Source organism: Nyctibius grandis, chromosome 6 (genome assembly GCF_013368605.1).
Source record: "Nyctibius grandis isolate bNycGra1 chromosome 6, bNycGra1.pri, whole genome shotgun sequence".
In the NCBI taxonomy this organism is placed as follows: Eukaryota; Metazoa; Chordata; class Aves; order Nyctibiiformes; family Nyctibiidae; genus Nyctibius; species Nyctibius grandis.
In genome coordinates this window covers 19,940,043-19,966,969 of record NC_090663.1, presented here as the reverse complement: position 1 = coordinate 19,966,969, position 26,927 = coordinate 19,940,043, and the positions used below count along the sequence as shown (strand labels likewise).

The 26,927-nt window shown below is 38.2% G+C and overlaps 1 protein-coding gene across 2 annotated transcripts in view; it reads left to right on the top strand.

Moving 5' to 3' along the window:
- Positions 1-26,265, top strand: part of ADGRA3 (adhesion G protein-coupled receptor A3) — a 65,843-nt gene extending 39,578 nt beyond the window's left edge. For both annotated transcript variants that reach the window (XM_068402943.1, XM_068402942.1), the window contains 11 exons: positions 2,408-2,609; positions 6,313-6,462; positions 9,316-9,477; positions 9,745-9,948; positions 11,025-11,238; positions 11,395-11,603; positions 17,860-17,984; positions 18,525-18,648; positions 20,446-20,591; positions 24,392-24,487; positions 24,686-26,265. In XM_068402943.1, the coding sequence (XP_068259044.1) occupies positions 2,408-2,609; positions 6,313-6,462; positions 9,316-9,477; positions 9,745-9,948; positions 11,025-11,238; positions 11,395-11,603; positions 17,860-17,984; positions 18,525-18,648; positions 20,446-20,591; positions 24,392-24,487; positions 24,686-25,928 (2,875 nt within the window). In that variant the 3' untranslated portion in view covers positions 25,929-26,265. The remainder of the gene's footprint in view (positions 1-2,407; positions 2,610-6,312; positions 6,463-9,315; positions 9,478-9,744; positions 9,949-11,024; positions 11,239-11,394; positions 11,604-17,859; positions 17,985-18,524; positions 18,649-20,445; positions 20,592-24,391; positions 24,488-24,685) is intronic.
- The last annotated feature ends 662 nt before the right edge of the window (positions 26,266-26,927 follow it).

Here is a 26,927-nt window from a genome sequence, read left to right as displayed (position 1 = left end):
CCCGGGCAACTAGCGATAGGACAAGAGGACACAACCTCAAGCTTCGCCAGGGGAGGTTCAGGTTGGACATGAGGAAGAATTTCTTTTCAGAAAGGGTTATTAGACATTGGAATGGGCTGCCCAGGGAGGTGGTGGAGTCACCATCTCTGAATGTGTTTAAGAAAAGACTGGCCATGGCACTTAGTGCCATGGTCTAGTTGACATGGTGGTGTCAGGGCAATGGTTGGACTCGATGATCCCAGAGGTCTCTTTCAACCTGATTGATTCTGTGATTCTGTGAAATCCCAGCGATTTCAGTAAGAGAAGTTACGTAACTGATAAAGGAAGGAAAACAGAGCTGACCAGGGACTTGTTGAGTTTCTCTGCTTTGGCAATCTTACTTAAATTTTAGTTTCCTGAAACAGAACATTCTTCAAGGTGTTTACTCCATCCTTCTGCAAACATGGGAATTTTTTTTTTTTTTCAAATTCGGGTATGTTCTGAGCACCTCTTAATTTAGGTGATAGTAGTGACTAAATGGCCATTTACTGAAATGCAGTGCAGGTATAAAAGCAAGCTTTAAATCACAGTCTAACAGAATTTTTTGTTTGATGATGTGAATTTTTGGAGACAACTGCTTTGTGCAAGGCCCTTTGAAATGCTTAAAACCGAGAAAAAGTATGTTAGCTCTTCAGGCTGTTCAAGGAGCTTGACAAGGTTATGGTACAGAAAGCCTGGAATGATCAAAAGAAGCTCTCTTTTGCTCTCAGTTTTAGTTAAACTTCATATGTTGGGTTGTTGGATTTGAGATCCTTAGTATTCTGCAATTTAGGTATGTATGCTTTTGCTTCTAAACTAAAGTATTAGTGTTGTGAATGATAAAATACTACTTACGCATATCTTAACAGGGAGAGGGCCGGAAGCAGGGGTGGGCAGAGTGGCTGGCATTCCTTGTCCCTGTCCTTCTATCTTCTCCGCATTGCACCTTAATTCAGGTGTGGTTTCCTTCTTGTCGTGGTTTAATCCTAGCTGGCAATTAGGTGCCACACAGCTGCTTGCTCACTCCCCCCCCTGCTGGGATGGGGGAGAGAATCAGAAGAGTAAAAGTGAGAAAACCCATGGGTTGAGATAAGGACATTTTAACAGGTAAAGCAAAAGCTGCGTGCACAAGCAGAGCAAAACAAGGAATTCAGTTGCTGCTTCCCATCAGCAGGCAGGTGTTCAGCCATCTCCAGGACAGCAGGGCTCCATCACGTGTAATGGGTACTTGGGAAGACAAATGCCATCACTCCGAATGTCCACCACCCCATTCCTTTTTCTTCCCCCAGCTTTTATATGCTGAGCATGATGCAATATGGTATGGAACATCCCTTTGCTCAGCTGGGGGTCAGCTGTCCCAGCTGTGTCCCCTCTCAGCTTCTTGTGCACCCCCAGCCTACTTGCTGATGGGGTGGTGTGAGAAGCAGAAAAGGCCTTGACTGTGTGTAAGCACTGCTCAGCAGTAACTAAAACATCCTGGTGTTATCAAAACTGTTTCCAGCACAGATCCAAACCCCATGCTAACTACTATGAAGAAAATTATCCCAGCCAAAACCAGCACACTACTATTCTTATGTTTCATTTGAATCAGTTCTGATCTCATGAATGATCAGTGCTCTAAAGGCATATTGCAATTTAATTTTCTGTATTTATTTATTCTTTCTTTCATTTTTACCTGTGTATATGTTTATACAGATAAAATATGCTGGAAAATTACAGAAGAGAAAGTTGAGAGTATGTTAGTAGTTTTCTTAAAGTGCTTAGTTCCACATACCTCGAGTGAAAGGAATTCTTTTCTGCTTTCTTAACATTATGAACACTTTCTTTTCCCATTAATTTCTATTTGGTATTATGTTTGGTTGCAAAATCGGTCAAGGTGGTTGTACTGCTGCTACTATTTCTTAGTTTACTGTAAATGTAGTATTCTGTTCATATCTGCAATTTAGTATTGGTATGAATGCAGTCATTTGAAAGTTACATTGGTGCATGTGAACAGGACAAGTAGAAAGCTTGCAGGGCTTACTACTATGTATTTAACGAATATTTTTATAGTGTTAATACAAATTTTTTTATGAAGTAGGCCAGTTTTTTAAATAAAAACATTGTAAACTATTCTTGTTAATTTTATAAGCACCTTTTTCTCTCCACTTGCAACCTCATGAAAGAATTCAAAAAAAGCATGCCAGCATTAGAACTTGTTTTGTTAATAGTACACAAATATGAACAGCTTGAAAATACTGAAGGCGAGCCAAGGTGGCCCTTTAAATAGTTTAGAGATACCTAGTTTTGAGTGTCTCTTTATTTCATGTTGTAGTCCTTAATCCTTTTATTTACTTATCATGTAAATTTGTCTGAATTTTTTTTTTTTTTTTTGCTTTTGACTCCCCAGGTGGCCTAGAACATTGGCAGGCATCACAGCATACCTGCTGTGTACACGTTACTCTGCTGGCAGTGGGATATATCCTGGCAACTCACAAGATGAGAGAAGAGCCTGGCGCAGATGCGACAGGGGAGGGTACTGGGCAGAAGAGGACTACTCCAGGTGCCAATATGCAAATGACGTGACTCGAGTTCTTTATATGTTCAATCAGGTAACTTGTGCATTTCTATAAAATGAAATTCTTTAATGAGGATAAAACCTCAAAAGTCTGTTTCTCCCTTTTTTTTTTAAGCTGGTAATACTGGTGGTCTAGATGAATTATGATGAACATATGCCTCTGAGTACAGCACTGGAACTTGTAGGTTTATGTTAAGAGTTTGGTTTAATATCTATTTTGAGTGCCCCCAGATTGAAAGTGCAAGGAAAATTTTATTCTTTGGTGTACTTGTGTAAAGCATAAGATAATGGTACTTGTCACGACTGTTTTTCTCAACTGGATGCCCTGTCCTGCGCAGATGCTATGAAGAAACAAGACAGGCTGAAGTTGTAATAGAGAACAGCTATTTTCCTTATAATAATAGAGAGTAGTCAAATTCTGCTCTGCCTCTGTTGCTGTAAACCTCTAACAGACTCGGTGTGGCCAATGAGAGTTAACTAGTGAAAGTAGCAAGTATTAACTAGGCTTCCTAATCTGGTAGTACTCACCAGGATAGAAGAGAGTATTCTAGATTTTAAGTGTAGCTGTGAAACACAAGGGTTTCAGCTCCACACTCCTTTTGAGGTTTATCTCTAGTCAATGCACGCTTTCACAAACACTGTTCTGCAGTGAGGTACCCATGCAGTGATGTACCCAACCTTGTATGTATAGGCACTGTATTGTAAAATACTCTGTAAACTGTTGAACTTCTGGTTTAAGCTCGATGTTTTCCAGTGCATACTGTCATATCACTAGCATCAGTGCAACAAGGGAAACCATGGAGATACAAGAATATTTTCTGGTGTGGTTTCGTTTTGTTTCGTTTGTTAATAATACAGCTATGCCATTTGAGCTGATGATGTTGGTAGCACCGCCCATCTTTAACTTGGGCCATGGTGCTTGTTTGACCTCAAGGTGGGATTACTGCTTGTTGCCTGTGTTCAGAGTGTTTCAGTGTATGAACTTACATCCCTTTAGAGAAGACTTCACACTGTGTGTCAGAAGCATCACAGCCTCTAACTGGGACAATCAGGATTATAACTGGTATTTGCCCTTTGGATGTCTCTGATTTATTCACATGGTAAAGGCCTGACATTCAGTGGCTTGGGCTAAATCTAGTTTGAGGTAAAAGCATTGAACCGCATATTGTGTAGATGAGTCGTTGGTGACTTGCTCCCTCTGTGTTCAGTTACTGACTAATGCAGGCATAGCTTTTATCTTCCTGGTCTCATTCCCTGAGGACCAATGAGCACTGGTGTAAAAAAGATGGAAAGGGTGGCAAGGAGAGAAAGGGAAAGGACTGCCTGTTCTGGTTGAGGATAAACTTTAGGGGTTGACGTAACTATTTGTGCTCTACTGCTTTATATTCCTGGCACTAGAGGTGCATGCCATGGCTTGGTCACAAGAAACATGTTTGGGGGATGAAATGAGGCGAGGTGGTGCTTAATGACTGGTTAACAGGTGGGAGATGATGCCAGGGATACCTTTGTCCCTTTCTGGGACACAGCAAGGTTGAGTGTTTGCTTATTGAAAGCTTTGATGCTGCTGGTTTGCTTTTTCCTCACCTGGGAATTCACATTTTCCTGCAACGCCTGTAACAGCTCAACGCTGCTCCTGCCTATGTACTGTCGCCCAGCTTTAGAGTTGCAGCTGCTCCAAAGCCTAGATTACTTCAGTCTGTTATAACTGCTTTTGGTTAGCCAACATTTATCAGGTTGTGGAAGAATGTTGCCAGCTTTGTGTTAGGAAGTTTAAAATGTGAGGGTCAAAGGTAGTTGAGCTGTTTCGAACATTAGAATTCTGCAAAGCAATTTAAATCAAGTAGAGGTCTAAGTTTAAAATGGAGTGAAACATTTGTAACATTTATACAAAACCATTTATATTTGACTGTTCTTATTTGTGTATTGTACGGGTATAGTTTTAGGTGAAAAGAAGTTTGTGTTTAAAGAAAAAGTTCAAAGAAATTATGCAGAATATCTGAAGTTTAAAGTTGACTTTGTTCAGTGAGTGTTATGACTTTGAACTTTATTTACACTTTAAATGCATGACTTTTAGTGTTTTGGAAAAAAAAATCTTCCATTAATTGCATTCAAATCTATGTACAAGTGCTAAGACCAGCAGGGAGAAATATATAGTTGTGCTTATATGGCCCATTGCAAATTCGGTAGGGCAGACTAGAGATCTGTACACTAAAAAATGGAGAGATGGGACATGTCTAGTATGGATTATAATGGAAAACCAGCATCTGAACATGAGCTGATAACATTTGCACAGCTTTCCACTGTACTACATGAATTTTCCCATTTTTGGTCCCTGCTAGCTCAGGCATGTTGATGTTGCATACTATTTAGTGAAGAATTTTCCAGCATGGCACTTGTTTCGGGAATGAAAACATGAGCTTTGTCATAGAGAGGATCTGTCTTGGTTGTTTTTGTGTATGTGTGTTCCATTCCAAATGCTTTCTGTAACTGCAAAATCAAGAGTGAATGATACAGCAGTGGTGTGTTTGAATTTCTTTTGGCTTCTTTTGCTATAAAATGCTGTTACGACCTGGTCGCAACTAGTTCATAAATCCCTTGGAGTAAATTAAGGTGAAACGACACCAAATAACTGGTATGAAATGAAGAACAATTTATTAATACAGGGAAAGTTGCATGGTTGTAAGTGTCTTGGGTTTCTAAAGGCATTGAGAAAAGAGAGAAAAGGGAAAAGGAAAAGAGAAAGAGGATAGAGACTATGAGAGAGAGGAAAAGAGAGATCACCACCCTTGGATCCAGCGATGTCAGTTGTCTGTAGAGTTGGTAAGTTGCTGGCAGAGTTGCTCCTCTGGTAAATCGCTTGCAGGATCGGTCCTCAGGTGGCGGGCGGGAGCGCCCGCATCAGCATCCCAAGTGAGAAGGTCTAAATACTTTAGGTCATTTGCATGCGAGATAGGAGAGGGTGGTAACATCCCTCTTGTCTCCCCGCCTCTGCTTGCTTCCCATGCTAATTGGGACACCTGCGCTTTGCAGTCTTAGATTGTTTTCGAAATGAGTCGGTGGTCCCCCAAGGGGTGTCTGGTGGTCGTGATCCCCTAGTTGTGGTGTCCGCTGTATGACCCCGCTTCTGCACAAGCGTGGCTGAGGCCTTGCAAAGTTGTTGCACATGTAGGCTGGTCCCAAGGAAAAGATACCATCCCGCCTCCGAAGGACTTATCTCTCCCTCCAGACAGAGTTGTAAATCACAATTAAGGCACAGCAGGGGTATTGTTCTGTTCCCAAGGCCCTTATCTCTTGCCAGACTTGCAGGCCTCTGTAGCACCCATATCCTCCTCCAGACAGAGTTGTCAAACAAGTTGTTTAAGGCATACAAACTCTGTCCATCACAAATGCCATATTTTAGGAGCTTTGTGTTGTCATGCCTAGGCTCTGGTGAAAAGGAGAATAAGCATTTGACAGTACTGTCTTTTTGTTTTGTTCCTTTTCTTGGTGAAACACCTCTCTCCCTTCTAGGACAACAGGACAAGACCCAGCTTCTGGCTGCAGGTACAAGTGCTGGTTCTCTGGCTTGTAGGAAATGTTTTTGCTAACTGATAAGGTGGTAGTGCCTGGCTACTTAAAAGACTGGGATCCCTATGGGGATTGCTGTCCTCTTTGGGAAAATGCAAATTTATTAATTGCTGAAGTGTTGTCTCTATCTTGTACTTAATTTTCACTTCTTCAAAATGTTCTTTATGTAGATGCCGCTCAACCTTACTAATGCAGTGGCCACAGCAAGACAGCTCTTGGCTTACACTGTTGAAGCAGCAAATTTTTCTGATAAGATGGATGTTATTTTTGTGGCTGAAATGATAGAGAAATTTGGAAGATTTGCTGAAAAATATAAAGAGGTAACTGGATAATTTGCCATCACTTTAAAGATAATCGCAGTGTTTGTCCTTAAGTATTCTGAGCAGTGAAACCTTCTCAACGTTAGATGCAGGCCCTGAGTTAGTGGATTATCAGATTCTATTCCATGTTTTTGTTTAGTAGGTCCCTGAAGTTGCTGACCCACGGTCACAGACTTTGCATTCGCGCTGAGATGATCCAGCATTCACTGGACCTGTAATGTGAGTAACACCTCTGGTCAGCACTGGAGCAGGGAGATAGGTACAGTAAGTCTGTTTTTATTTAATATGGAGTGGGTCACACAGGTTTTCATTGGTATTTTCTTATCTAAAAGTACAAATAATGAAAGCCTCAGAGATCCTCTCAATAATGAATAAAACAAGACTTATCTTCTCCCCTCCCACCATGGTAGGCTGTCTTTATTCAGTATTGAGCTGTATCTCTAAGGTTTTCAATATTCCTATAGCTTGCAGGATATAAGACATGACATTAAAATAAAATCTTAGAGAACGCTCATTGTTGGGGAGAAATGTGCAAGTGGTTGAATAGTCCCACCAGTGGGTAGGAACTCTCTGTTTCACTGCTGAACAGAGGTTGTATTGATCTCACTGTACAGTGCATGTTGGGAAGTTGGAAACCACAATGCCTCAATTTTAAACTTGCGCAAAAAAAAAGAAAGCCAAATTTCCCCATCCACCCTTAGCAAACCATAAGTGCTGGTTGTAAATTCTTTGCAGAACTCCTTGGAGAATTTTCAGGCTAGATCTCCCTTTTACAATCATAGCTTGGATTTTTTTTTGTGTGTGTATTTTGGAATTACACAAGCAGTTCATTAAATGACTGGTTTTGTACCCAGTCGAAAATAGAAACGTGTTTCAGATTGCTGCATGATTTGTTGTGTTACAAGGATATTCTTATCTCAGGTGTGATTTATTGTCTGTAGAGTGACACAACCTGGCATTACCTTGCGATGTTTGAAGGTAATAGATGATATGAAAAAGTCTAAGTTAAATTCATAAGTAGTTTTGGTCTTAGATGATGTATTCTTTTATCTTAGTTGGTTTGATTTGAAGTCAACCTTTGATTTGCTGATATATTCAAGGAACATGAGTGCAATTTTATTTAATAATTTTTAGTAGTTATTAATAAGTCTTAGTTATTTCTTATTACGGTATTACTCTACCGACTTTTTCCTGACACTGTATTCCCTTATACCATCTTATTGGGAGTTCTTTAGTTTGTGTTACAGTGGCTATTCTGAAAGATAAAGACTATAAATTATGAAAAGCTTTATTTAATAGCTTTTTCATGTCAGAAGAACAAACAAATTGAAGACAAATGTTCAGAAAGTTCTTAGTAGATTGTCTTAAGTTAGAATGCAGTTGGAAAAACTTGTGTGTACCTTGATAAGCAGGGGAAAGAATAATGTGTAATAGTTTTTAAAAGTATGAAACATCAAACAACTTGAGTCCTGTGACTTCAGGGTCTTAATACTGATAATTTATTGTAAAACCCCCATTTGTTGATGTGTGAAACATGTTAAATGTTTTCAAGTAGTAATAAGTCATAATAAGCATCTTCAATTAATTTAACTTTGATTTGTTCTTGGGAATTTGATGAAAAGGGCTACAGCCTGCAAGTGCTGCTTGAGGGTCTGTGTTAGCTGTTGAGAATGTTTACTGATTGTAGCTTCTGTCCCTAAAAGAGACAGTTCTTAAAACAGTAAATATTTGTATATTCCTCTTCTTGCCTTTATTTTTAAAGAATTAAAAAATTAACAAACTACTGTGTTCTCTCCTTATTAATAATATCTTGAAAAGAAATTGGGAAGCCTGGATGGTAAAGGAGATGTCTTCCCCACCCCACCCTGTCTCTCTTTACTCAGAAAATTCCAGTCCCTAAATTTAGGCGCTGTGAGCTGCATTTCAGTCAATTGAACTAGAAAATACATGCACCTTCACTTTTGGTCCAATGTTTGTCACTGTTTCTTAAATGTTTTGAAAACCTGTTGTAGGTCAATGTTGTCAATGTAGGTGCTCATTAATTGTGACAGACTTGTGGCCTAAATAAATTAATTCCCTTTATAGTTTGTATTTGTCTGTCATACAGAAGACAGGGTAGGGAGTGTGAGCATAAACTTAAAACAATGTAATTGGTGATTTGAAAGCAGCTCTAGTACCTATGGGTATTTCCTGTCTCTGTCATGTATAACCTGCGACCTAAAACAGTTCATGCAAAATTGAAGGCAAGCAAGGAAGGAATCGAAGAAAAGGCAGACATAGCAAAAGGAGGAGAAGCAGAAGGGTTGTGGCTAATTTTTGCCTGTATTACTCTTTTCTTATTATCTCCCCTCATATAAGGAAACTGTATTATTGTTGGTTTATAGTTTATTTTATTTTTATTTATTTTAGGTTTAAAGTTGGTTTTAAATAGTCTTTTTTAAACAATTAGCACAATAGAACGTGGGGTATTACATTCTTTGCTTTTAATGAAATATCTGTATTTCTCATGTTTTTGTTTTCTCAGTATAACGTAGACAGACAAATTACATGACTGTAGCAGTTTTCTTGGGTGGAGGTAAATGTTTGAGTCAAAGTATTTCAGTATCTCAATGTGACAAGCAGTGATTGAAATAGAAACAACCAATTTGTAACCTGCCCTAGATTGGTCCTGCTGTGACAGGGGGGTTGGACTCAATGATCTCCAGAGGTCCCTTCCAACCCCTAACATTCTATGATTCTATGAATTTCCCTTTGCTTTTTGTGCTGACAAGTCACTTCGGATTTTCTGATAACAATCCTACTTGATGAATGCTTTCAAAGACATAACATAGTCTTATTTCTCTTCCTTGTTAGCTTGGTGATGTGATGGTGGACATAGCAAGTAACATTATGTTAGCTGATGAACGTGTTCTGTGGATGGCACAAAGGGAAGCCAAGGCTTGCACTAGAATTGTACAGTGTCTACAGAAAATTGCTATGTATCGGCTTGCAAATGGAGCTCAAGTTTATTCTACCGTAAGTATAAATTTATTTATTTAGAAAACATTTTACTGGCTCTTGAGTTTCAATAGCTTTTTATTTTTCTTAATACATGTTGGCATTATCTGAAATGCCTACTATTTCTGTAGGGAGAAGTACTCTGAACAGATTTATCCCTGCCAGATAAACAGAAACAGTTTTCTCGGTGTTTTTTTCTGTTATGGCAGAGAATCCTTTAAAGATTATTTATTAATCTTCCTGTGGTGTGTAAAATTATTTAATGTTTGATTTTTGTCGTCACAGTATTCTCCAAATATTGCTCTTGAGGCTTATGTAATAAAGGCTGCTGCTTTCACTGGGATGACATGCACCGTATTTCAGAAAGTGGCTACATCAGACCGTACAGGACTCAGTGATTATGGGAGAAGAGATCCAGATGGAAATCTAGATAAACAATTAAGCTTTAAGTGCAACGTCTCAAATACACTCTCAAGTCTGGCTTTAAAGGTCGGATACTCATTGTTTCCCTACTGACTTTGTAATAATATCTTAAATATGAACCATTTGGAAAGCAAGCTTATATTATTAATTTCTAATGTTAAAGTAGCTTTTTTGTGTAATCCAGAATGACTGTGACAAGTGAAAATGATAGAGTTTGATTATAGAATAATTTTTTTAATGGACACAATTTTTAATGAGTAGGTGTGGCTTTCTTTATTAAAACATCTTAAGTTGAAAGATGCTTTCAGACCTTTTCATAAGTATGGAAATTGAAATCCTCCCTAGTTCATAATAATACTTTATTTTGTTGTATTTTCACCTTCATCGCATATTAAATCGGATATTAACAGTCTCCTTAAATATCTGAAATATTCTGCTCAGAGTGATACTATAATTAAACATTGAAGTAGAAAATGGATCTGAAAGGTTAATTTTGTTTGTGTGTGTGTGCACGTACACAGACAAGACACACACATACATATATGTGGGTGTGTATAGAATGGAAACACTTCCTCATATTCTGTAAAAGTATTTTTTCAGTTACATTCCTCAACATACCAGTTTGCTTTTATTGCTTAATGTGCTTGAATGTCACTGCAGGGTGTATATTTGAAATTATATTTATGTAATTCTATGAATTTGCATGCATGCTTCCCTACCCAAGTATAATTTACAAACAAGTTATCAAAACCTGTTTATACAGTGGTGCATTTTGAATGGTACTAATGCACAATTATGGCATTTCTTTGTCTGCTTGTCTTGGTTGTTGCTTCTAGTTGGCAATAGTCTAATCTGGAAAACTCTTACAATACTTTACTGATATCAACTTCATCTTTACTCTCTGTAACAAGTAAGGTAAATACAGAATCTTAACTTTTTTTTTAAGAAGTGGTAAGACTTTAATAACTTGATTCAACTATTTTATCATGGTTTATTTGGAAACACTGTCAGATAGGTTTGTCACAATACAGTCTGCTAAATGCATTAATCTCTGACACTGTTCAGGTGGATGAGCTGCTAATTTAATCTCTGTAAAGAATTTAATTTTCTCTTTAAAAATTTAAAAATCTGTTTATTTCTAGAACACAATTGTAGAGGCCTCTATCCAGTTGCCAGCTTCCCTTTTCACCCAAAAGCAAAAAAGAGAAATTAGACCAGCAGATGAATCTGTCTACAAGCTTCAGCTTATTGCATTTCGCAATGGAAAACTTTTTCCAGCAACAGGAAATTCAACAAATCTGGCTGATGATGGGAAACGTCGTACAGTTGTAACACCAGTTATTCTTACCAAGATAGGTTTGTTTTTTACTATTACTTTTTTATGATCTTTAAGAAATAAGAAACATGTTTGTCTCCTTTGTTTTGACCTGTGTATATCTAATAAAAGGTTTTTAGCATCTGATGTGTTACATGTTGAGAAATTCATGAGCAAATACATTTCTTTTGTAACAGATGGTTTAAACCTAGCCAGTCACCACGTTCCTATAAATGTGACACTGCGGCGTATTGCGCATGGAGCAGATGCTGTTGCAGCTCAGTGGGACTTTGATCTACTGAATGGACAAGGGGGATGGAAATCTGATGGTTGTCGCATTCTTCTGTCCGATGAAAATATTACTACCATTCAGTGCTACTCCCTCAGCAACTATGCAGTTTTAATGGTATGACACTTAGAATTACATGTCTCTTTCTGGAACTTAAAAATATTCAAAATGCAATTCTGTTCTTTATTTCTCACATTAAAGAAAATGAGCATTCCCATGTTCCATTTCACATAAAACTAGACACAAGAAATAAATCTTCAGTTTTCGCTTGTGTTGATATAAATGTTGATGTAAGATGAGGCTTAAGTGGAAATCTGTGAAAGTGAAATTAATTGCTGAATACACTAGACACAAAAGAATTTTCGTATGAAAAGTGCTATATTATAGCAAGCCAGTTTAGTGAGCTATTTAATCAAATGGGCTTTTATGAATTTTAGTCTAATAATGACAGTTTAAAATAAAGGTAACAGTCGAAAAAAACTATCTTTTCTTTCTTAGATTAAATTTGTTAGCTTTCTCTGTTGACAGGAGTGTTTTCCTAGTATTTTTTTTTTTGCTGTAATCCATGACCAGGGATAGCTGTTTCACTGCAAATTAGCTATTCATCACTAGTATGTATGAATGTGATGAGAAGGCATCAATTGAAAAAGGAAATAAATCAAAACACTGAGTTACTATCCAAAATATTGCTTAAAAAATAGTATCTGAACTGTAGTCTTAGCATATTGATGTCAATAAAATGGTTCTAAGATATAGTGATAGTCGAAGAAGAAGGGAGCGAGACACCTTTTAGTGCTCTTCTGTTATGAAGTAGGATTTTTTCTTGTCTGTTCCCAGAGCTCTTCGTTTCAGAATTTGGCCTGGGAAGCTTCCCTTTTTACAGATGGTGACTGTTACCCTGCTCATCAGTCATCACCACAGATGCTAAATGATAAAATGTGATAAATAAAAACAGTAGGCTAGTAGGAAGCTGAGAGAAATAGTAAGAGGTTTAGGAAATATTGTCAACTTAAGTGTAAATTTGGTATGGGTTTTGTTGTAGTTAATGTGCTCTGTGTGGAATTAAATACATATTTTTATGTAATCCTAAGTGGAAGAAAGAGGATTCCTTTATGATGATCAGTGCATGAGAAGTTGGTATTTCTGTTTTGCAACTCAAATTTTCATAAATCTTCCTCTTAAGAGAATTAAATAGCAGAATACCAAAAAGCTAAACATAAATAAAATTAGGATTTACATGCCAAACTTTTTAAAAGAGAGCAACTTTTCACTTTATACTCTGAAGGTACTGTTTTAAATTACTTCAAACTGTTATAATCCTTTAGTTGCCTTCTTTGATATTTTTAAATATATAATCCTTTCCTAAATCATAACAGTGTTCTTAAAATGGAATTAAACTTCATTTGTATGTGTAGTATGCATGTAAAGAGAGATTATGCTTTAAATTGGTCACATTTCTGCCATCTGGAGGAAGAAAAATGAAGAGCATATTCAATCTGCTGCTGTAAATGACTGTTTCTAACTTAATGCATTTGTAAGATTATATCAGTATCTTATTGTGAGTTATATAGAGAGCTGCTGACAATCAGAAATCAAAAAAGTTAGAGGAAGGGGCAGCTTGCTTCCTTTTCACAGAATTACAGAATGTTAGGGATTGGAAGGGACCTTGAAAGATCATGTAGTCCAATCCCCCTGCCGGAGCAGGATTACCTAGATCATGTCTATGGCAATAAGGGCACACTGCTGGCTCATGGTCATCCTGCTGTCCACTAGGACCCCCAGGTCCCTTTCCCTGACGCTGCTCTCCAACAGGTCTGTCCCCAACTTGTACTGGTACATGGGGTTGTTCTTGCCCAGATGCAGGACTCTACACTTGCCCTTGTTATATTTCATTAAATTTCTCCCCGCCCAACTCTCCAGCCTGTCCAGGTCTCTCTGAAAGGCAGCACAGCCTTCTGGTGTGTCAGCCACTCCTCCCAGTTTTGTGTCATCAGCGAACTTGCTGACAGTGCACTTGATTCCCTCAGCCAAGTCATTAATGAATACACTGAATAGTACTAGTCCCAGTACCAACCCTTGAGGGACTCCATTAGATACAGGCCTCCAACTGGACTCTGTCCCATTGGCCACCACTCTCTGGCTTCTTTCCTTCAGCCAGTTCACAATCCGCCTCACTACCCGATCATCCAGACCACACTTCCTCAGTTTAGCTGTGAGGATGCTGTGGGAGACCGTGTCAAACGCTTTACTGAAATCAAGATAGACCACATCCACAGCTTTACCATCATCTGTCCACCGGGTTACGTCCTCATAAAATGCTATCAAGTTGGTTAAGCATGACTTCCCCTTGGTGAAGCCATGCTGAGTGCCCCTAATGATCCCCCTATCCTTGATGTGCCTAGAGACAGCACCAAGGACAAGTTGTTCCATCACCTTTCCGGGGAAGGAGGTGAGGCTGACCGGTCTAAGTTACCCGGGTCCTCCTTCTTGCCCTTTTTGAAGACTGGAGTGACATTCGCTTTCCTCCAGTCCTCAGGCACCTCTCCCGTTGCCCACGACTTAGCAAAGATGATGGAGAGTGGCCTAGCAATGACTTCCGCCAGCTCCCTCAGCACCCGCGGGTGCATCCCATCAGGGCCCATGGATTTATGGACGTCCAGATTGCTTAATTGGTCCCTGACCCAGCCCTCATCAACCAAGTCAGACTCCTCCTCTATCCTGACTTCTTCTGAGGCCTCAGGGGTCCAGGGCTCCTCAGGGCAGCCTCCAACAGTATAGACAGAGGCAAAGAAGGCGTTCAGTAACTCTGCCTTCTTTTTATCCTCTGTCTTCAGGGCACCCACTTCATTCATCAGTGGGCCTACATTGCCTCTAGTGTTGGTTTTATCTGCAATGCATTTGAAGAAGCCCTTGCTGTTGTCCTTGCCCTCTCTTGCAAGGTTTAATTCCAAGGAGGCCTTAGCTTTCCTAGTTGCCTCCCTACATCCTCTGACAACAGACTTATATTCCTCCCGAGTGGCCAGCCCCTCCTTCCGTGATCTGTACACTCTCTTCTTCCACTTGAGTTTCTGCCAGTGGCTCTTATTCTATGCTTGTTCAAAACTGGTATGCCTTAAATATTTGGCTACTTCTCAAAATGTTAGGCTGTAGGGACTGAAGAGGAAGGGGTAGGTGGAGGAGGACAGAGTAACGCTCATCTGTTAGATGTTCTTTGCACACACTTAATACGCTGCAAAAGGTCTGGATGTCCAAGTAGCTGAAAAAGGTTTTCATAATGCCTATCCATGTATTAACAAAAAAAGCTATAATACCCTATTTCATTTGTAGACTCTCGTAGTCTTGTGAAAGTCTGGGTTCTGGTCCCAGGCTCATGGGAAGTTCTTCTGGGTTCAGTTTTAGAAGTTTGACTTTTAATTCAGCAGTTGTCATTAACATCAAATACATGAACAGCAGTGGCAGGAGGGACCTGAACACAATATTCCATCATCCTGGCTGGGTGGTGAATGACTTAACCAGAGTTATTTCACTCTTTTTTAGTCTACTTTACTTTAGTACATATGTGTGTAGAAGAAACCATGTTGTAAAGTACCAACCCATCTTTATATGTTTCAGAACATAATGTAAAGTCCTCCCTGATAAGGAAACCCATAACTCAGTGCCTAGTTTTCTAATCTAGTGATTTAGGAAGATACAGTTACAAAATTTTATGTTTATTTGGAAACTATTTTAACCACTGTTCAATAATAAAAGAGATAACCGGGAGGCTCAGCTGAAATCTCATTATTATAGGCCTGCAGGAGAAGAAAAAAGCCAGCAATAGTAGTTGAGAAGAAACAGAGTTATTCTGCTAGTTGTCTATAAACGCCCCAGTGTTCTTCTTAATGTCATCTCTACTGTTATTTTAGTGTCATTCTTTTTTATTAAATTATTATTCAGGATCAGTTTAGCTCAGAAATAACGTTATTAGCTCCCCTCACTCCTTTCAGTAGGTCTGATTAAAAATATCAGTGCAGTTGTTAAGAATTCCGTAGACTTAGTGGGTATTGGGTCAAGGCCTTTGCTAGCTAGGCTAGACTTGCTGAGTTTTCTCAGATGTTTTAGGAGATTATTGTAAATCTTGCAACTTTGTAGCTCTTGTTCTTGAAGCTCACACCAATACACACATGGCATAATCTTACTTGTCACCAATCTAGAAGCAGCAACTGGAATTCTCCTACAGTTTCTGTTCTCCAGTACTCACCAGCTATGTGTGACAACACATTTGCTCATGCTTGTAACAGCAATGGGTTCCTGGGGATCTCCAGCTGGATATCAACCAGGCCATGGCTAGTCTTGAAATCGGATGACACTGGCTGCCTGAGGCATAATATCTTACGATCTTTCCCAAAGTGTTTTTTCTAGCTGCCAAAGAAAACCAAATACATAAAAATCAAACTGACAATCTGATTAAATTATTTTGAAATGAGGTTGGTGAGTTAGTTAGGAATAACAAATTTATATTCTGATGAAAGAACAATTGAAGGGAGTGGTGAAGAGACTGCTGACTCTAATTTAATTTTAAGCCTCAGTTCAAGAGCTCATCTCTTGTCCATGAAATCGTATTACCTGTCTTAACCTTAAAACCAGATTATCACTGTGATTTTTCACAAAACAAACTGAAGCTTCCTCCTAATGTTCTACTGTTCTTTGCAAATGCCAAATTTGTTCTCTTTTCCCCCAGCACCCTTTTGAACTTAGCCAACTCTGTCCGTTCTGAAAAATTATTTTTAATAGATTTTTCCACTGATCTTAGTTAAGCAAATTTGTTTTATTTTTTACTGAAAGGGACTGAAGTTTGTGGTGTTTTTTTTTTCTTCCAATGTTCATTACCATTATGGAAATGGAACCCTAGTAAATTGTAACTGCATCCAAACAGAATTATTTTTTCTTGCTGTTCTTGTTAGTAAATGAAAATGTCACTCCTCAGATGTTGTTTGAAATACTTTCATGCTTTAACAGTCCAAGGTTCCATTTCATGCTTACTCCTCAAGTAATATTTTGCTGAGTGGGTTCAGAAAACTTGAACGATGCTAAAGAGCTGTTGAATTCTATTTGAGTTATCAACTATCTATTACAGTAAAACAGTAACTGTAGAATAACAGTCTGGTAGGAACATCTGGGTGTCATTTGGTCCAATTACCTGCTCGAAGTTTGGTCAGCTTCAAAGTCAGATCATATTGCTCCAGGTCATATTCAGTCAAGCTTTGAGTATCTCCAAGGACAGAGATTACATAGTCTCTCTGGGCAGTATGTGACCACTTTCATCAGAATTTTTTTCTTCTATCTAGTCAGAATTTTCCATGTTGCTGATGTCCTTTGCCTCTCATCGTTTCATGGTTCAGATCCAGGAAGAGTTTGACTCAGTCTTCTTTATACCATCCCAGTAGGTAGTTCAATATAATAATGATATTTCCCCCATCTTCCTTTTCTTCATAAATATGAACAAACCCAGCTTTTTCAGCCTCAGACATTGTGTGCTTCATTCTGCTAGTCATCCCAGTGATCTGACTTGCTCCATCCAGTATGTCAGTGCCTTTCTTGTACTGGGGAGTCTCAAATTGAAGACAGTTCTGCAGAGGTGGTCTCACAGTGCTGTACAGAAGGGAATAATCAATTCACTTGCTTGCTGTGGTTTTGCTGGTACAGTGAAGTGTGGCCTTGGGCTGCAGGCTACACTGATGACTTGTGGTCAGTTTTTGTCTACCAGTACCCTCAAATGGTTCTTTGGTTGCTTTCTATTCAGTCCAGTGCCCATCCTGTATTGTTGCATGCATGGGGTTATTCCATCACAGATGCAGGTCTTTCCACATTTTCCTTTGCTAAATTTCATTATGTTTTATCAGCCCGTTTCTCTGTCTCACCAACATCCCTCTGAATATCCTCCTGATCAATAGATCAGTCTCCTCAGTCTATAGCATTATCTGCAAACTTGCTGAGGGCACTTTCTGTAGCATTCTTTGGGTTGTTGTAGAAGATAATAACTGTAACTGAAACACACAGTTCTACATGCTATACATATAAGTATTTTAAGAAGAAAATGGTGTGTGTCTGTAACTTTCCTGTATATTCAAGCATATGTGAAGTTTAAGTGTTCTATGAGATGTGTGACTGCATTTATAAAGGTCAGCTAGAATAGCAGGTAATTGTGGAAGAAAGCCAGGAAGATCAAATAATGAATGATTGGAGGGTCGGGGTTGCGGACGGCAAGAGATTTCATTTAGAAGGTTACTGTTACTTCTTTATTTTGTGTTTCCTGTGCCATTCCTCCCACCCTCACAAAATGAAGAGATAAGGTGGACTTAAGTTAATTTTGTGTTTTTTTTTTTTTTGTCAGGACTTGACAGGAGATGAATTATATACACAAGCAGCTGATCTTTTGCATCCAGTGATATATGCCACTGCTATGGTTTTGCTAATGTGCCTGTTGATGCTCATCGTCAGTTACATATACCATCACAGGTATGAATCAAAATTACTAGACTAAAAAAGTTTGTTTTGTAATGCTTAGTACTACTTTTTCTTTTTGATAGGAACACGATGTAGTAATCTGTATTTGTTGGTTTTTTTCCTATAAAATTTGTTGATGCAAACTAACAGATAAGCAAGTAGCTATTTCATCTGTTCTTGAGTGTGACAATTTGGCTCTCATAATCAATCTCTTTAATTCTTCACTTTTGCTTCATGATGAAAGAAGAGACCACTCAAGAATGATGGTAGAATTTAACAAACTGTTCAGCCTTTTACACTTTTGTTGATGTGAAAGCTTGAAGCCTAAAATTTTTGAATCAGGCCCCAAATAGTTGTATAAAGCTAGTTAATAGGAGGGTGTTTTAATTTCCTGTGATGAAGACCAGAGATTATATTTGATTACAAAGTATGTGGTAGTCAAACAATCATTAACAGTAATTATATCTCATTTATCACAAGTGTATATTGCTAGTTTCTGAAAGACAATAATGCAGCTGTGTTTTATGTTGTCTAATTTGTTTCTTTTAACAGCGTGATCCGGATCAGTGTAAAAAGCTGGCATATGCTAGTTAACCTGAGCTTTCATATTTTCCTGACATGTGCGATGTTTATTGGAGGCATAACTCAGACCAGGAATGCCAGCATTTGCCAAGCAGTAAGTAAACATGCAAACACTTGAAAAAATTAGTTAACAGTTTCATACTCCTATATATGTATATGCCCCCCTTGCCTCCTACGGAACAGTAGTACTGTACAGGCACTTTTATCAGAATGTAAAATTTAGACAAAAAATCAATCTTTTTTTTTTGCCTTAAAGATTTCTCTTGTGTTTTCACCCAGCCATGAAGATAAAACGAATTAGTTCCTTGAAAACTGGAAAAATATTAGAAGTGCAACAAAAAATTTTTTTGCCCAAAATGCTATCACAAAAGAATAAGTTTTATTTATTTTTCAGACTTACTTATGAAATTGTTTTATAGGCCAGTATGTGGCCTTTACAGACCATGTGAAAACTGATTTCCACAGGTGTTAGAATATTTACTTCCATTTGCTCAGTATAACCTAAAGGGATGGAGAGAGAAGTGTTTCAAGTGAAAGACCCATGCTTTCTCTAAACAAACATCACTAGCTTTATTAAGACTTCTCTTATAATGATTTGCTTGTCAAAGTTTTGGCCATCTCTAATTCAGTTGCAGTGTTTAAGTATAGTAACAGTTGCTGCTTTGAAATTATATCAGTGAGAATTTTCTTAATGTTTTCTTTTTTCCATCCAGTGATTCGTAAAAGTTTCTAATCCCTCACCGTAATATTCCATAATGATTTTGCTTGAATTTACAGTAGTTATTAGGTTGATGGTTCAAAGTGTTGCAACAAAATGTCCCTGATCTTTCTCCTACAAATACAAAGAGAACGCTAGTCTGTGCGCACGCTATGTGTGCGCACACACATGCATATACATGGTGATAAGGAAACAGTTTGACAAATTTTCATTTTCTTTCATGCTGCCTTGGAGATGGTAATCCTCTAAGAGAAATTCTGTGATACAGATGGGTTGTTTGAAAGTTGTGCTTTTACTGGTGATTGAAACTTGCAAAAAACCTACCTCCAGTCAGCTTAACAAACTGAAGTGTCACCTCTTCCATGCATGTGTCCTGTAGTTTAAGGGATATATGAAACCTACTTCTTGCAGTCACTTCATCTTAGTGTTGGCTTATATTAAGGAAATACAAGGCAACCAGATTGTGCTTTTCCTTGACAAAACCCCAGGGACTTGGGAATTCACAGAACTTCTTTTAAGAAAACAATGTTCAGTTTATAAAACAATGCAGATGCAACAGGATCTGACAGACAACCATTTTCTTGACGGTAGTGCCCAGTCAGTCTGTGAGGCTGACTTTGCATTAGTGTTTGGGCTAGTTAAGTATCTAAAGTATGACACTTTTTTTTTTTGCATTATGTTAAAATTGCTGACGAGTTTGTTAGCTGTCTGTATTTTGCCGTGTGCTACATAGTTACCACGATATCATTAGCTTGTTTTCCCTTACTTGTTTCAATTTGAGTAATAACTGTAACACAAGACATTTTAAAGTTGTGTTCTGTAAAATATAGTTTCCTAAAGTGTATGATTGATATGTAATCTTAAAAATGTTGGCCAGCAGAGTTCTTCCCATGTTACTAAGTTTTCCTTCCGCTAGAGGCAAGCGCAGCTATGTAGCCTTTCCAGACTCAACTGATACAAAGATGGGTTTGCATAAGATACTTTACTTTTTTGAAAACTACAATGACTTGGCATTTAGAACAGTCCTAGTAAAATAAGAGGGTTTTTTCTTCTCTTGAAATAAGCTTTTGAAAATTCAGGCTGTATGCAAGTTGTGTGTTAAATGATTAATTTTTTAACTTGATAGAAAGGAAATGTTTGGCTGCTCATTTTTTTTTTAAATTTTTTTTTAAGGTTGGGATAATTCTCCATTATTCCACTCTTGCAACAGTACTGTGGCTGGGAGTGACATCTCGTAATATTTACAAGCAAGTAACCAAGAAAGCAAAAAGATGTCAAGATCCTGATGAGCCACCACCTCCTCCCAGACCAATGCTGAGGTGAGCCTGTTGTTTGTTTCTGTACCTCATTATTTCCAAGGTTGCTATGCTTATGTTCTGACCAGAAAATGTAACAGGTCACTACTGGTTTTTTGCAAGTGCCTTTCATAGAAGATTTTCTTTCCAGGTCCGTAAAGTCCCTTCCAGATTTTTCTGTTTCTCAGCATTATGTTAAGGAGGATGAGATGAAGGACGATTGGTCTTAGCATATTACTGTTGCAATGCTGTGTTCCTGATTTGTCAATTAAGAAGTTGGTAGTGTTTCAGCATCACCACTGGGGCTTTGATTAGGACTTTAGATAGCAACACTTACCATTAAAATATCATAAAAGAAAGAATGTGGAGAACTGTGTTATCACACAATTAACAAACACTGAATTTGAAGTTAATAAAGTTTAATATGTTTTCCAAAGGTTGCTTACAAATAATTTGAAAAATAGGTTATCAGTCATTATCAAGTGAAAATAGTGTTCTTTGTGAAATATTCCTCTTAGAATTTTTACTTCTGAAGTCACTGAAATGGAACGAACTAATTAGCTGTGAAATTCACCCTGTGTGACATATTTTTAATAGAAAATATTAACTACTTTAATCATATATCTTACTGAGCCTCTGGATATTGATTAAAAACTGCTAAGCTGAAATTCTCCACAAGGTGGCAGAAGTTGATTAACTTTGATTAGTTATAGGCAAATATTTAGAAAGCTTGCTTTTGAAGTACAGAGACTGCAGAAAATCAGAAATGCTTTTCTGAATATCATCAACTAAAATTTGCAATACTACATACAAGCATATAGAACTATTTAATTGGTAGGTCAGAATGTAGAAGGTTAATATTTATACCACTTAAGTGCTGTCTTTGCTTTCCTTAACTTTTATTATTTTTCTTTTAAGAAAAAATAAATCTCTTGTATTCACTGTAGGATATCATGCCCATCACCAACCGTGTGCCTTCCAGCAGGGTACTGAGTAGCCTTTTAACATCTGTTGTGATTTATTTTTTTTTTAAATCCCTTATTATTTGTCATGGAGTTTTTGCTTTGAAAAATGTAGCAGTACCGTTACCAGCCTCACAGGCTCAGCTCTGCGTAGACATAAACACGTATGTACTATTTCAGATCTGGACACCTCATCTGTGACAATGGTAGTAACCCTGCAGACAAGTGTCAGAACAGAGCAAATATGCTTCATATTTTTCAGATTTTTCTAAATGTCCAACTTCTTGCAGATCAGGGATTTCCTCAGTCAGATAGATGTGTGATGTTTTCCCATTTAACAGCCATAGAAGGATTTTTTTTTTTTTCGCTCAGTCGCCTTTTAAACTTAAGTTTAAAACAAAACTACCCGTAGTGGCATAGGGCAAAGAGTTTTGTGCAAGAGTTTCTTGCTTGTTTGGATCAGGTCACCTACAGTTATCAGGCCCCCTGTTTCTTGAATTTAGAGAGACAAAACAACTGATTCTCTGTTTGTCTCCATGCTGTTTATATTCCTCCTCCATATGCCTTTTCAGAATTACAAAGGATCTGTAGGAACAGGAAAAAAAATTCCTGATGAATTTCTGTAGGTGCACATTTTTCTCCTTATTTGCCATATGTAAATTATTCTGCTTTATGTTCTTCAGATTTAAAGAAGTCCACTGTGCAGATGATAGGTAGACATAACATTTATGCTGATCTTCGGTTCCTGTAGGTACTTTCTGAGGGTGGACTTCATACCTGTTAAGCTTCCTTCCCCTCTAGCATAGATAAGCTTTATTCTTTATTTTGTGAAATTCATTGCACGTAAGACAATTTTGGTGATAATGCTATTCATTCAGTATGTTAATGGGACTTTGTCACAGGTCATGAACAAGGTGGAAAAAGACTTTGAAATGGATCTGGTGTTCTTCAGGAAGCCGCTATAGACATTAGAGGGGAGATTTGCTGTGTCTCGCAGCAGCTGTGTTGAGAAGATAGTGCACCACTTGGCACTGGTTGGAATTTCTTAACTGTGAAAAACTTCATGCCAAATATACTGCATTGCCATGCCAGGCAAGAGGGTGTAAAAATAACTGAGGTCCTCAGCTGCCAGTCACAAGAAGGAAATGGGAGGTTGTTGTGTAGAGATGGTATTTAATTCAGCAGACTCCAACCAAGACAAAAGGAAACAGTTTCAATTTTATTTATGTAAAAGAGCTGCTTTACAAAGAACCTTGCTGAAGATCTTAATAATGGGATACTTCATGTAAAGTGTGAAATAAAATTAAAATATTTGTATTTTGTAATTTAATTTAAAATAAATACAAATATTTGTATTACTATAATGCAAATACTAGGTCAACGTTCTGCTTAGAAACACAACTTTTCACTATTTGTTTTTTTTTCCTGTTACCACTCTAACACCTCTAGTGTACCCACGTCATTAGATTTGTTTTTCTCTTTTTGATCTAACTTAAGGAAAAGTTTTAGCTTGTACAGCATTCTGCCCCAAAATCTTAATATTACTGCATTCCTCTAGGATGCTTTGCATATGTTTTTTAGTTACTGTTCTGTTCATACAGCTCCTTCCTACGTGATAGTTTTGGTTTGTAATTTGGGCTCTTAGGAATTGCTGAAGACTTAGACACAGCAACACACAAGTGCATGCTTTTGTGTGTGTGTGTGTGTGTGTGTTGGTACTTGGTATCTTGGTATGGTTCAAGGCCAGTTGTAAACGTGTTCCTTCAACACAGCAAACTGACCTATGGCTGCAAACAATCCATATTGCTTCACTCTCCCACCAGTAACAATTTGTCTTATGTAGAACCAGCTTCACCTAGCTGTTCATGTTTGAGTAGTGGTGCATCTTTGAGGCAGTGATTTAGTAATTTGTAGTGAAAGATACGTAGAGTAAAATCTGCCACAAAGATCTGTTTCATCTGGCCAGCTCCTGATCACTGCATCAACGTATGGAATAAACCAATGACAGAATTTGATCTTTGTAGGATTCGGCAACTAAGTAATATATTTAGTGTACTTAGACTTCCAAGACAGACTTCATTTAATTCAGACTGTTGTTTTGTGTCTCAAGTGAGACAGCAGTAACTTCTGGGGAATAATCTGAAATGCAGTGGAAAGGTCCAGGACCATTGGAATAGGTGTCACTTGCTGACAAAACGAACTACCCATGCGTATGCCACAGTAGTAGTTTTCGCTGTGTGTTCTGATCTGAATTTGAACTGGATTAGCATAAGATGCAGGAGAGAGTGCCATTAATTGGAATGATTGTCAGTAATTATTGATGTGGCACTAGTGAATTTGATGTGAATTCATAGAAATTGGAATGAAAAGTTAGATACCCCAGCAACATATGCCCTCGTGCTTGTGAAGTCATACAGGTTTCATTAACACCACCACAGGGAAGCAGGAGATATATACTATGAGATTACAGAGTCCATTAAAAACGAATAAATAAAACCAACATAAACACGACCCTCCAAACCCCTCCACACAGAAAACATTTTTCTTCTAAGTTTCCATATTCTCTTCCAGCAGTTTACAACTTTTGACTGCCAGCTTTTGCTTCTTCCTTCTAACTGTGTATACCTTTGTTCAGTGCCTTCAAGGGAGGTGAGCAGCTGGTTTACAACAGGAGGAAAAAAATTGTAGTGAGGAAGATTGAAAAAATTGATATTGACAAAGCCCAGACCTGATTCACCCTATTTATTTTCTTTAACAACTGGCATATTTCCATAATCCTGGAAAGCTCTCATTTCCTTCATGGTAACGGAATAAAATCCATTGCCATTAAGCAGCCACTGATATACTGGTTTTACTTTTTAGGTTCTACCTTATTGGTGGAGGGATCCCTATCATAGTTTGTGGAATAACAGCAGCAGCAAACATCCGAAATTACGGCAGCAGACCTAATGCTCCTTAGTAAGTATCATGTAACTGAGAGCTCTGTCATAAGATTTCATGGGTTTGCTTTTCTAAGTACTCATTGCAATTAATTCTGATTCTTCCAGAAAATGTAACACAGCCAAGGTCATTTCAAAGTACCATTATGAAATGATAAAGCATAAGTGACTTGTGAGAAGACTTTAATTTTGATTCTTTGGTTTGTTTGTTTTCCAGTTGCTGGATGTCTTGGGAACCTAGCTTAGGAGCATTTTATGGACCAGCTAGCTTTATAATTTTCATAAACTGTATGTATTTTCTCAGCATATTCATACAACTAAAACGTCACCCTGAACGTAAATATGAACTTAAGGAACCTGTTGAGGAACAGCAGCGTCTGGCCACCAACGAACATGGGGAGCTGGCTCATCAAGATTCATTGTCGGTGTCACTAGTTTCCACATCTGCTTTGGAGAATGAGCACAGTTTTCAAGCACAGCTGCTGGGAGTGGGCCTTACTTTGCTTTTGTATGTTGCTCTGTGGATCTTTGGAGCTCTGTCAGTTTCCTTGTATTATCCCATGGACCTGATCTTCAGCTGTTTTTTTGGGGCAACATGTTTGAGCCTCAGTGCCTTTCTTATGGTACACCATTGCGTCAACAGGGAAGATGTCAGGCATGCTTGGATAACGACTTGCTGCCCTGGAAGGAGTACGTATTCAGTGCAAGTAAATGTGCAGCCCTCCAGTTCCAGTGGAACCAATGGAGAGGCACCTAAGTGCACCAACAGTAGTGCAGAATCTTCATGCACAAATAAAAGTGCATCAAGCCTAAAAAATTCTTCTCAAGGTTGTAAACTGACTAACTTACAAGCTGCAGCAGCTCAGTGCCACCCTACTTCTCTGCCATTGAACACAGGTCCTCAACTTGATAACAGTCTCACTGAACATTCGGTGGATAATGATATCAAAATGCACGTAGCTCCCTTAGAGGTACAGTTTCGGACAAACGGCCACCCAAGTCGGCATCATAAGAACAGAAGCAAGGGACATCGTGCTAGCAGGCTTGCAGTATTGAGGGAATATGCATATGATGTTCCCACAAGCGTGGAAGGAAGTGTGCAAAATGGCTTACCTAAAAGTCGACAAAGCAACAGCGAAGGGCACTCAAGGAGCCGAAGAGCCTATCTGGCATATAGAGAACGTCAGTATAACCAATCTCAACAAGATAGCAGTGATGCTTGCAGTACACTCCCCAAAAGTAGCAGAAACACTGAAAAAACAATAGCTACCAACAACAAAAAAGATATTCTAAGGAAACCAATAGCGGTTGAACTTGAAAACCAACAAAAATCTTACGGCTTAAACTTAGCCATTCAGAATGGACCACTTAAAAGCAGTGGACAGGAGGGACCCTTGCTCACTGCAGACAGTACCGGTAATATTAGAACTGGGTTATGGAAACACGAAACTACTGTGTAGCATTATAATTCATTGCGGGACGAATCCGTATGAACTGTGATTACACATTCCTTAAAGCTATTAACACTTTTAAAGACTGTTTACAAACTCTAGGTACTTTATGCAGGGAGGGAACAAAGATAATCTGCCAAACAGAAGACTGTAAGCATTATTATCTTTGCTGTTCTTACAAAGATGAACTCTTGGTATTTTGTGACATTTTTTTGAAGCATCAGTCTTGAGAAATGCAGAACATAACTTTGTACATTTTTATTTTTTACCTGTAACCCTGCAGCTGTGTCCACAACACATTTCAAATTTGTATTTAAATGTATAATAAATAGTATTTTCCCCAGCAGCCCAATGTTCCACTTATTTATGAGTTTTTTAAAGATTATTGCACTGAATATCATCTTGACTTATGAGTTTCAGTTACTAAAGAAAATATTTGGTGTCTGAAATAGACAATGGAAATAGCTCAATTAATTGCTTCAGGTCTAGTATTTGTTTGAAACGAATAAGCTACATTTTAAAGGGATTTTTAGTATGCAGGCAACTTGTTTGCTCCGAAACCATTGTATTGTACTTGCTGTATAAATTAGTTATATTTTTAGGTGGCTGTGGCTTATTTTAGTGCACTTACAGAGCATTTTAGTTTACTTGGCAGTGTTTTTGGATAATACTCTATTTTGCCCTCATAATTACCTGACTGGGATGGGGTTTTTTTAGATTTGTTTTAATCATTTGTAATTGAGAAGGTTATGAATGTTCACAGACAGTAGGTGCTATTTGCAAAGGTCATCAGTACATATCAGTGAAAACTCATTCAGCTGTAATAGTGTGGAAGAATAACAGCGCAGGTGTTGTGATAGGTGGTAGTGGGATGCTCTGTTACGAATATGATCAGTATGCAAAATCGGGGTCTTCAGGTTCAGTGTCACTGTACAAGCTGACTCTTGAGAGGCTGTTTTAAGGTGCAAGTTCACTTTTACTCACTTGTATGTGACAATTTGCAGAATA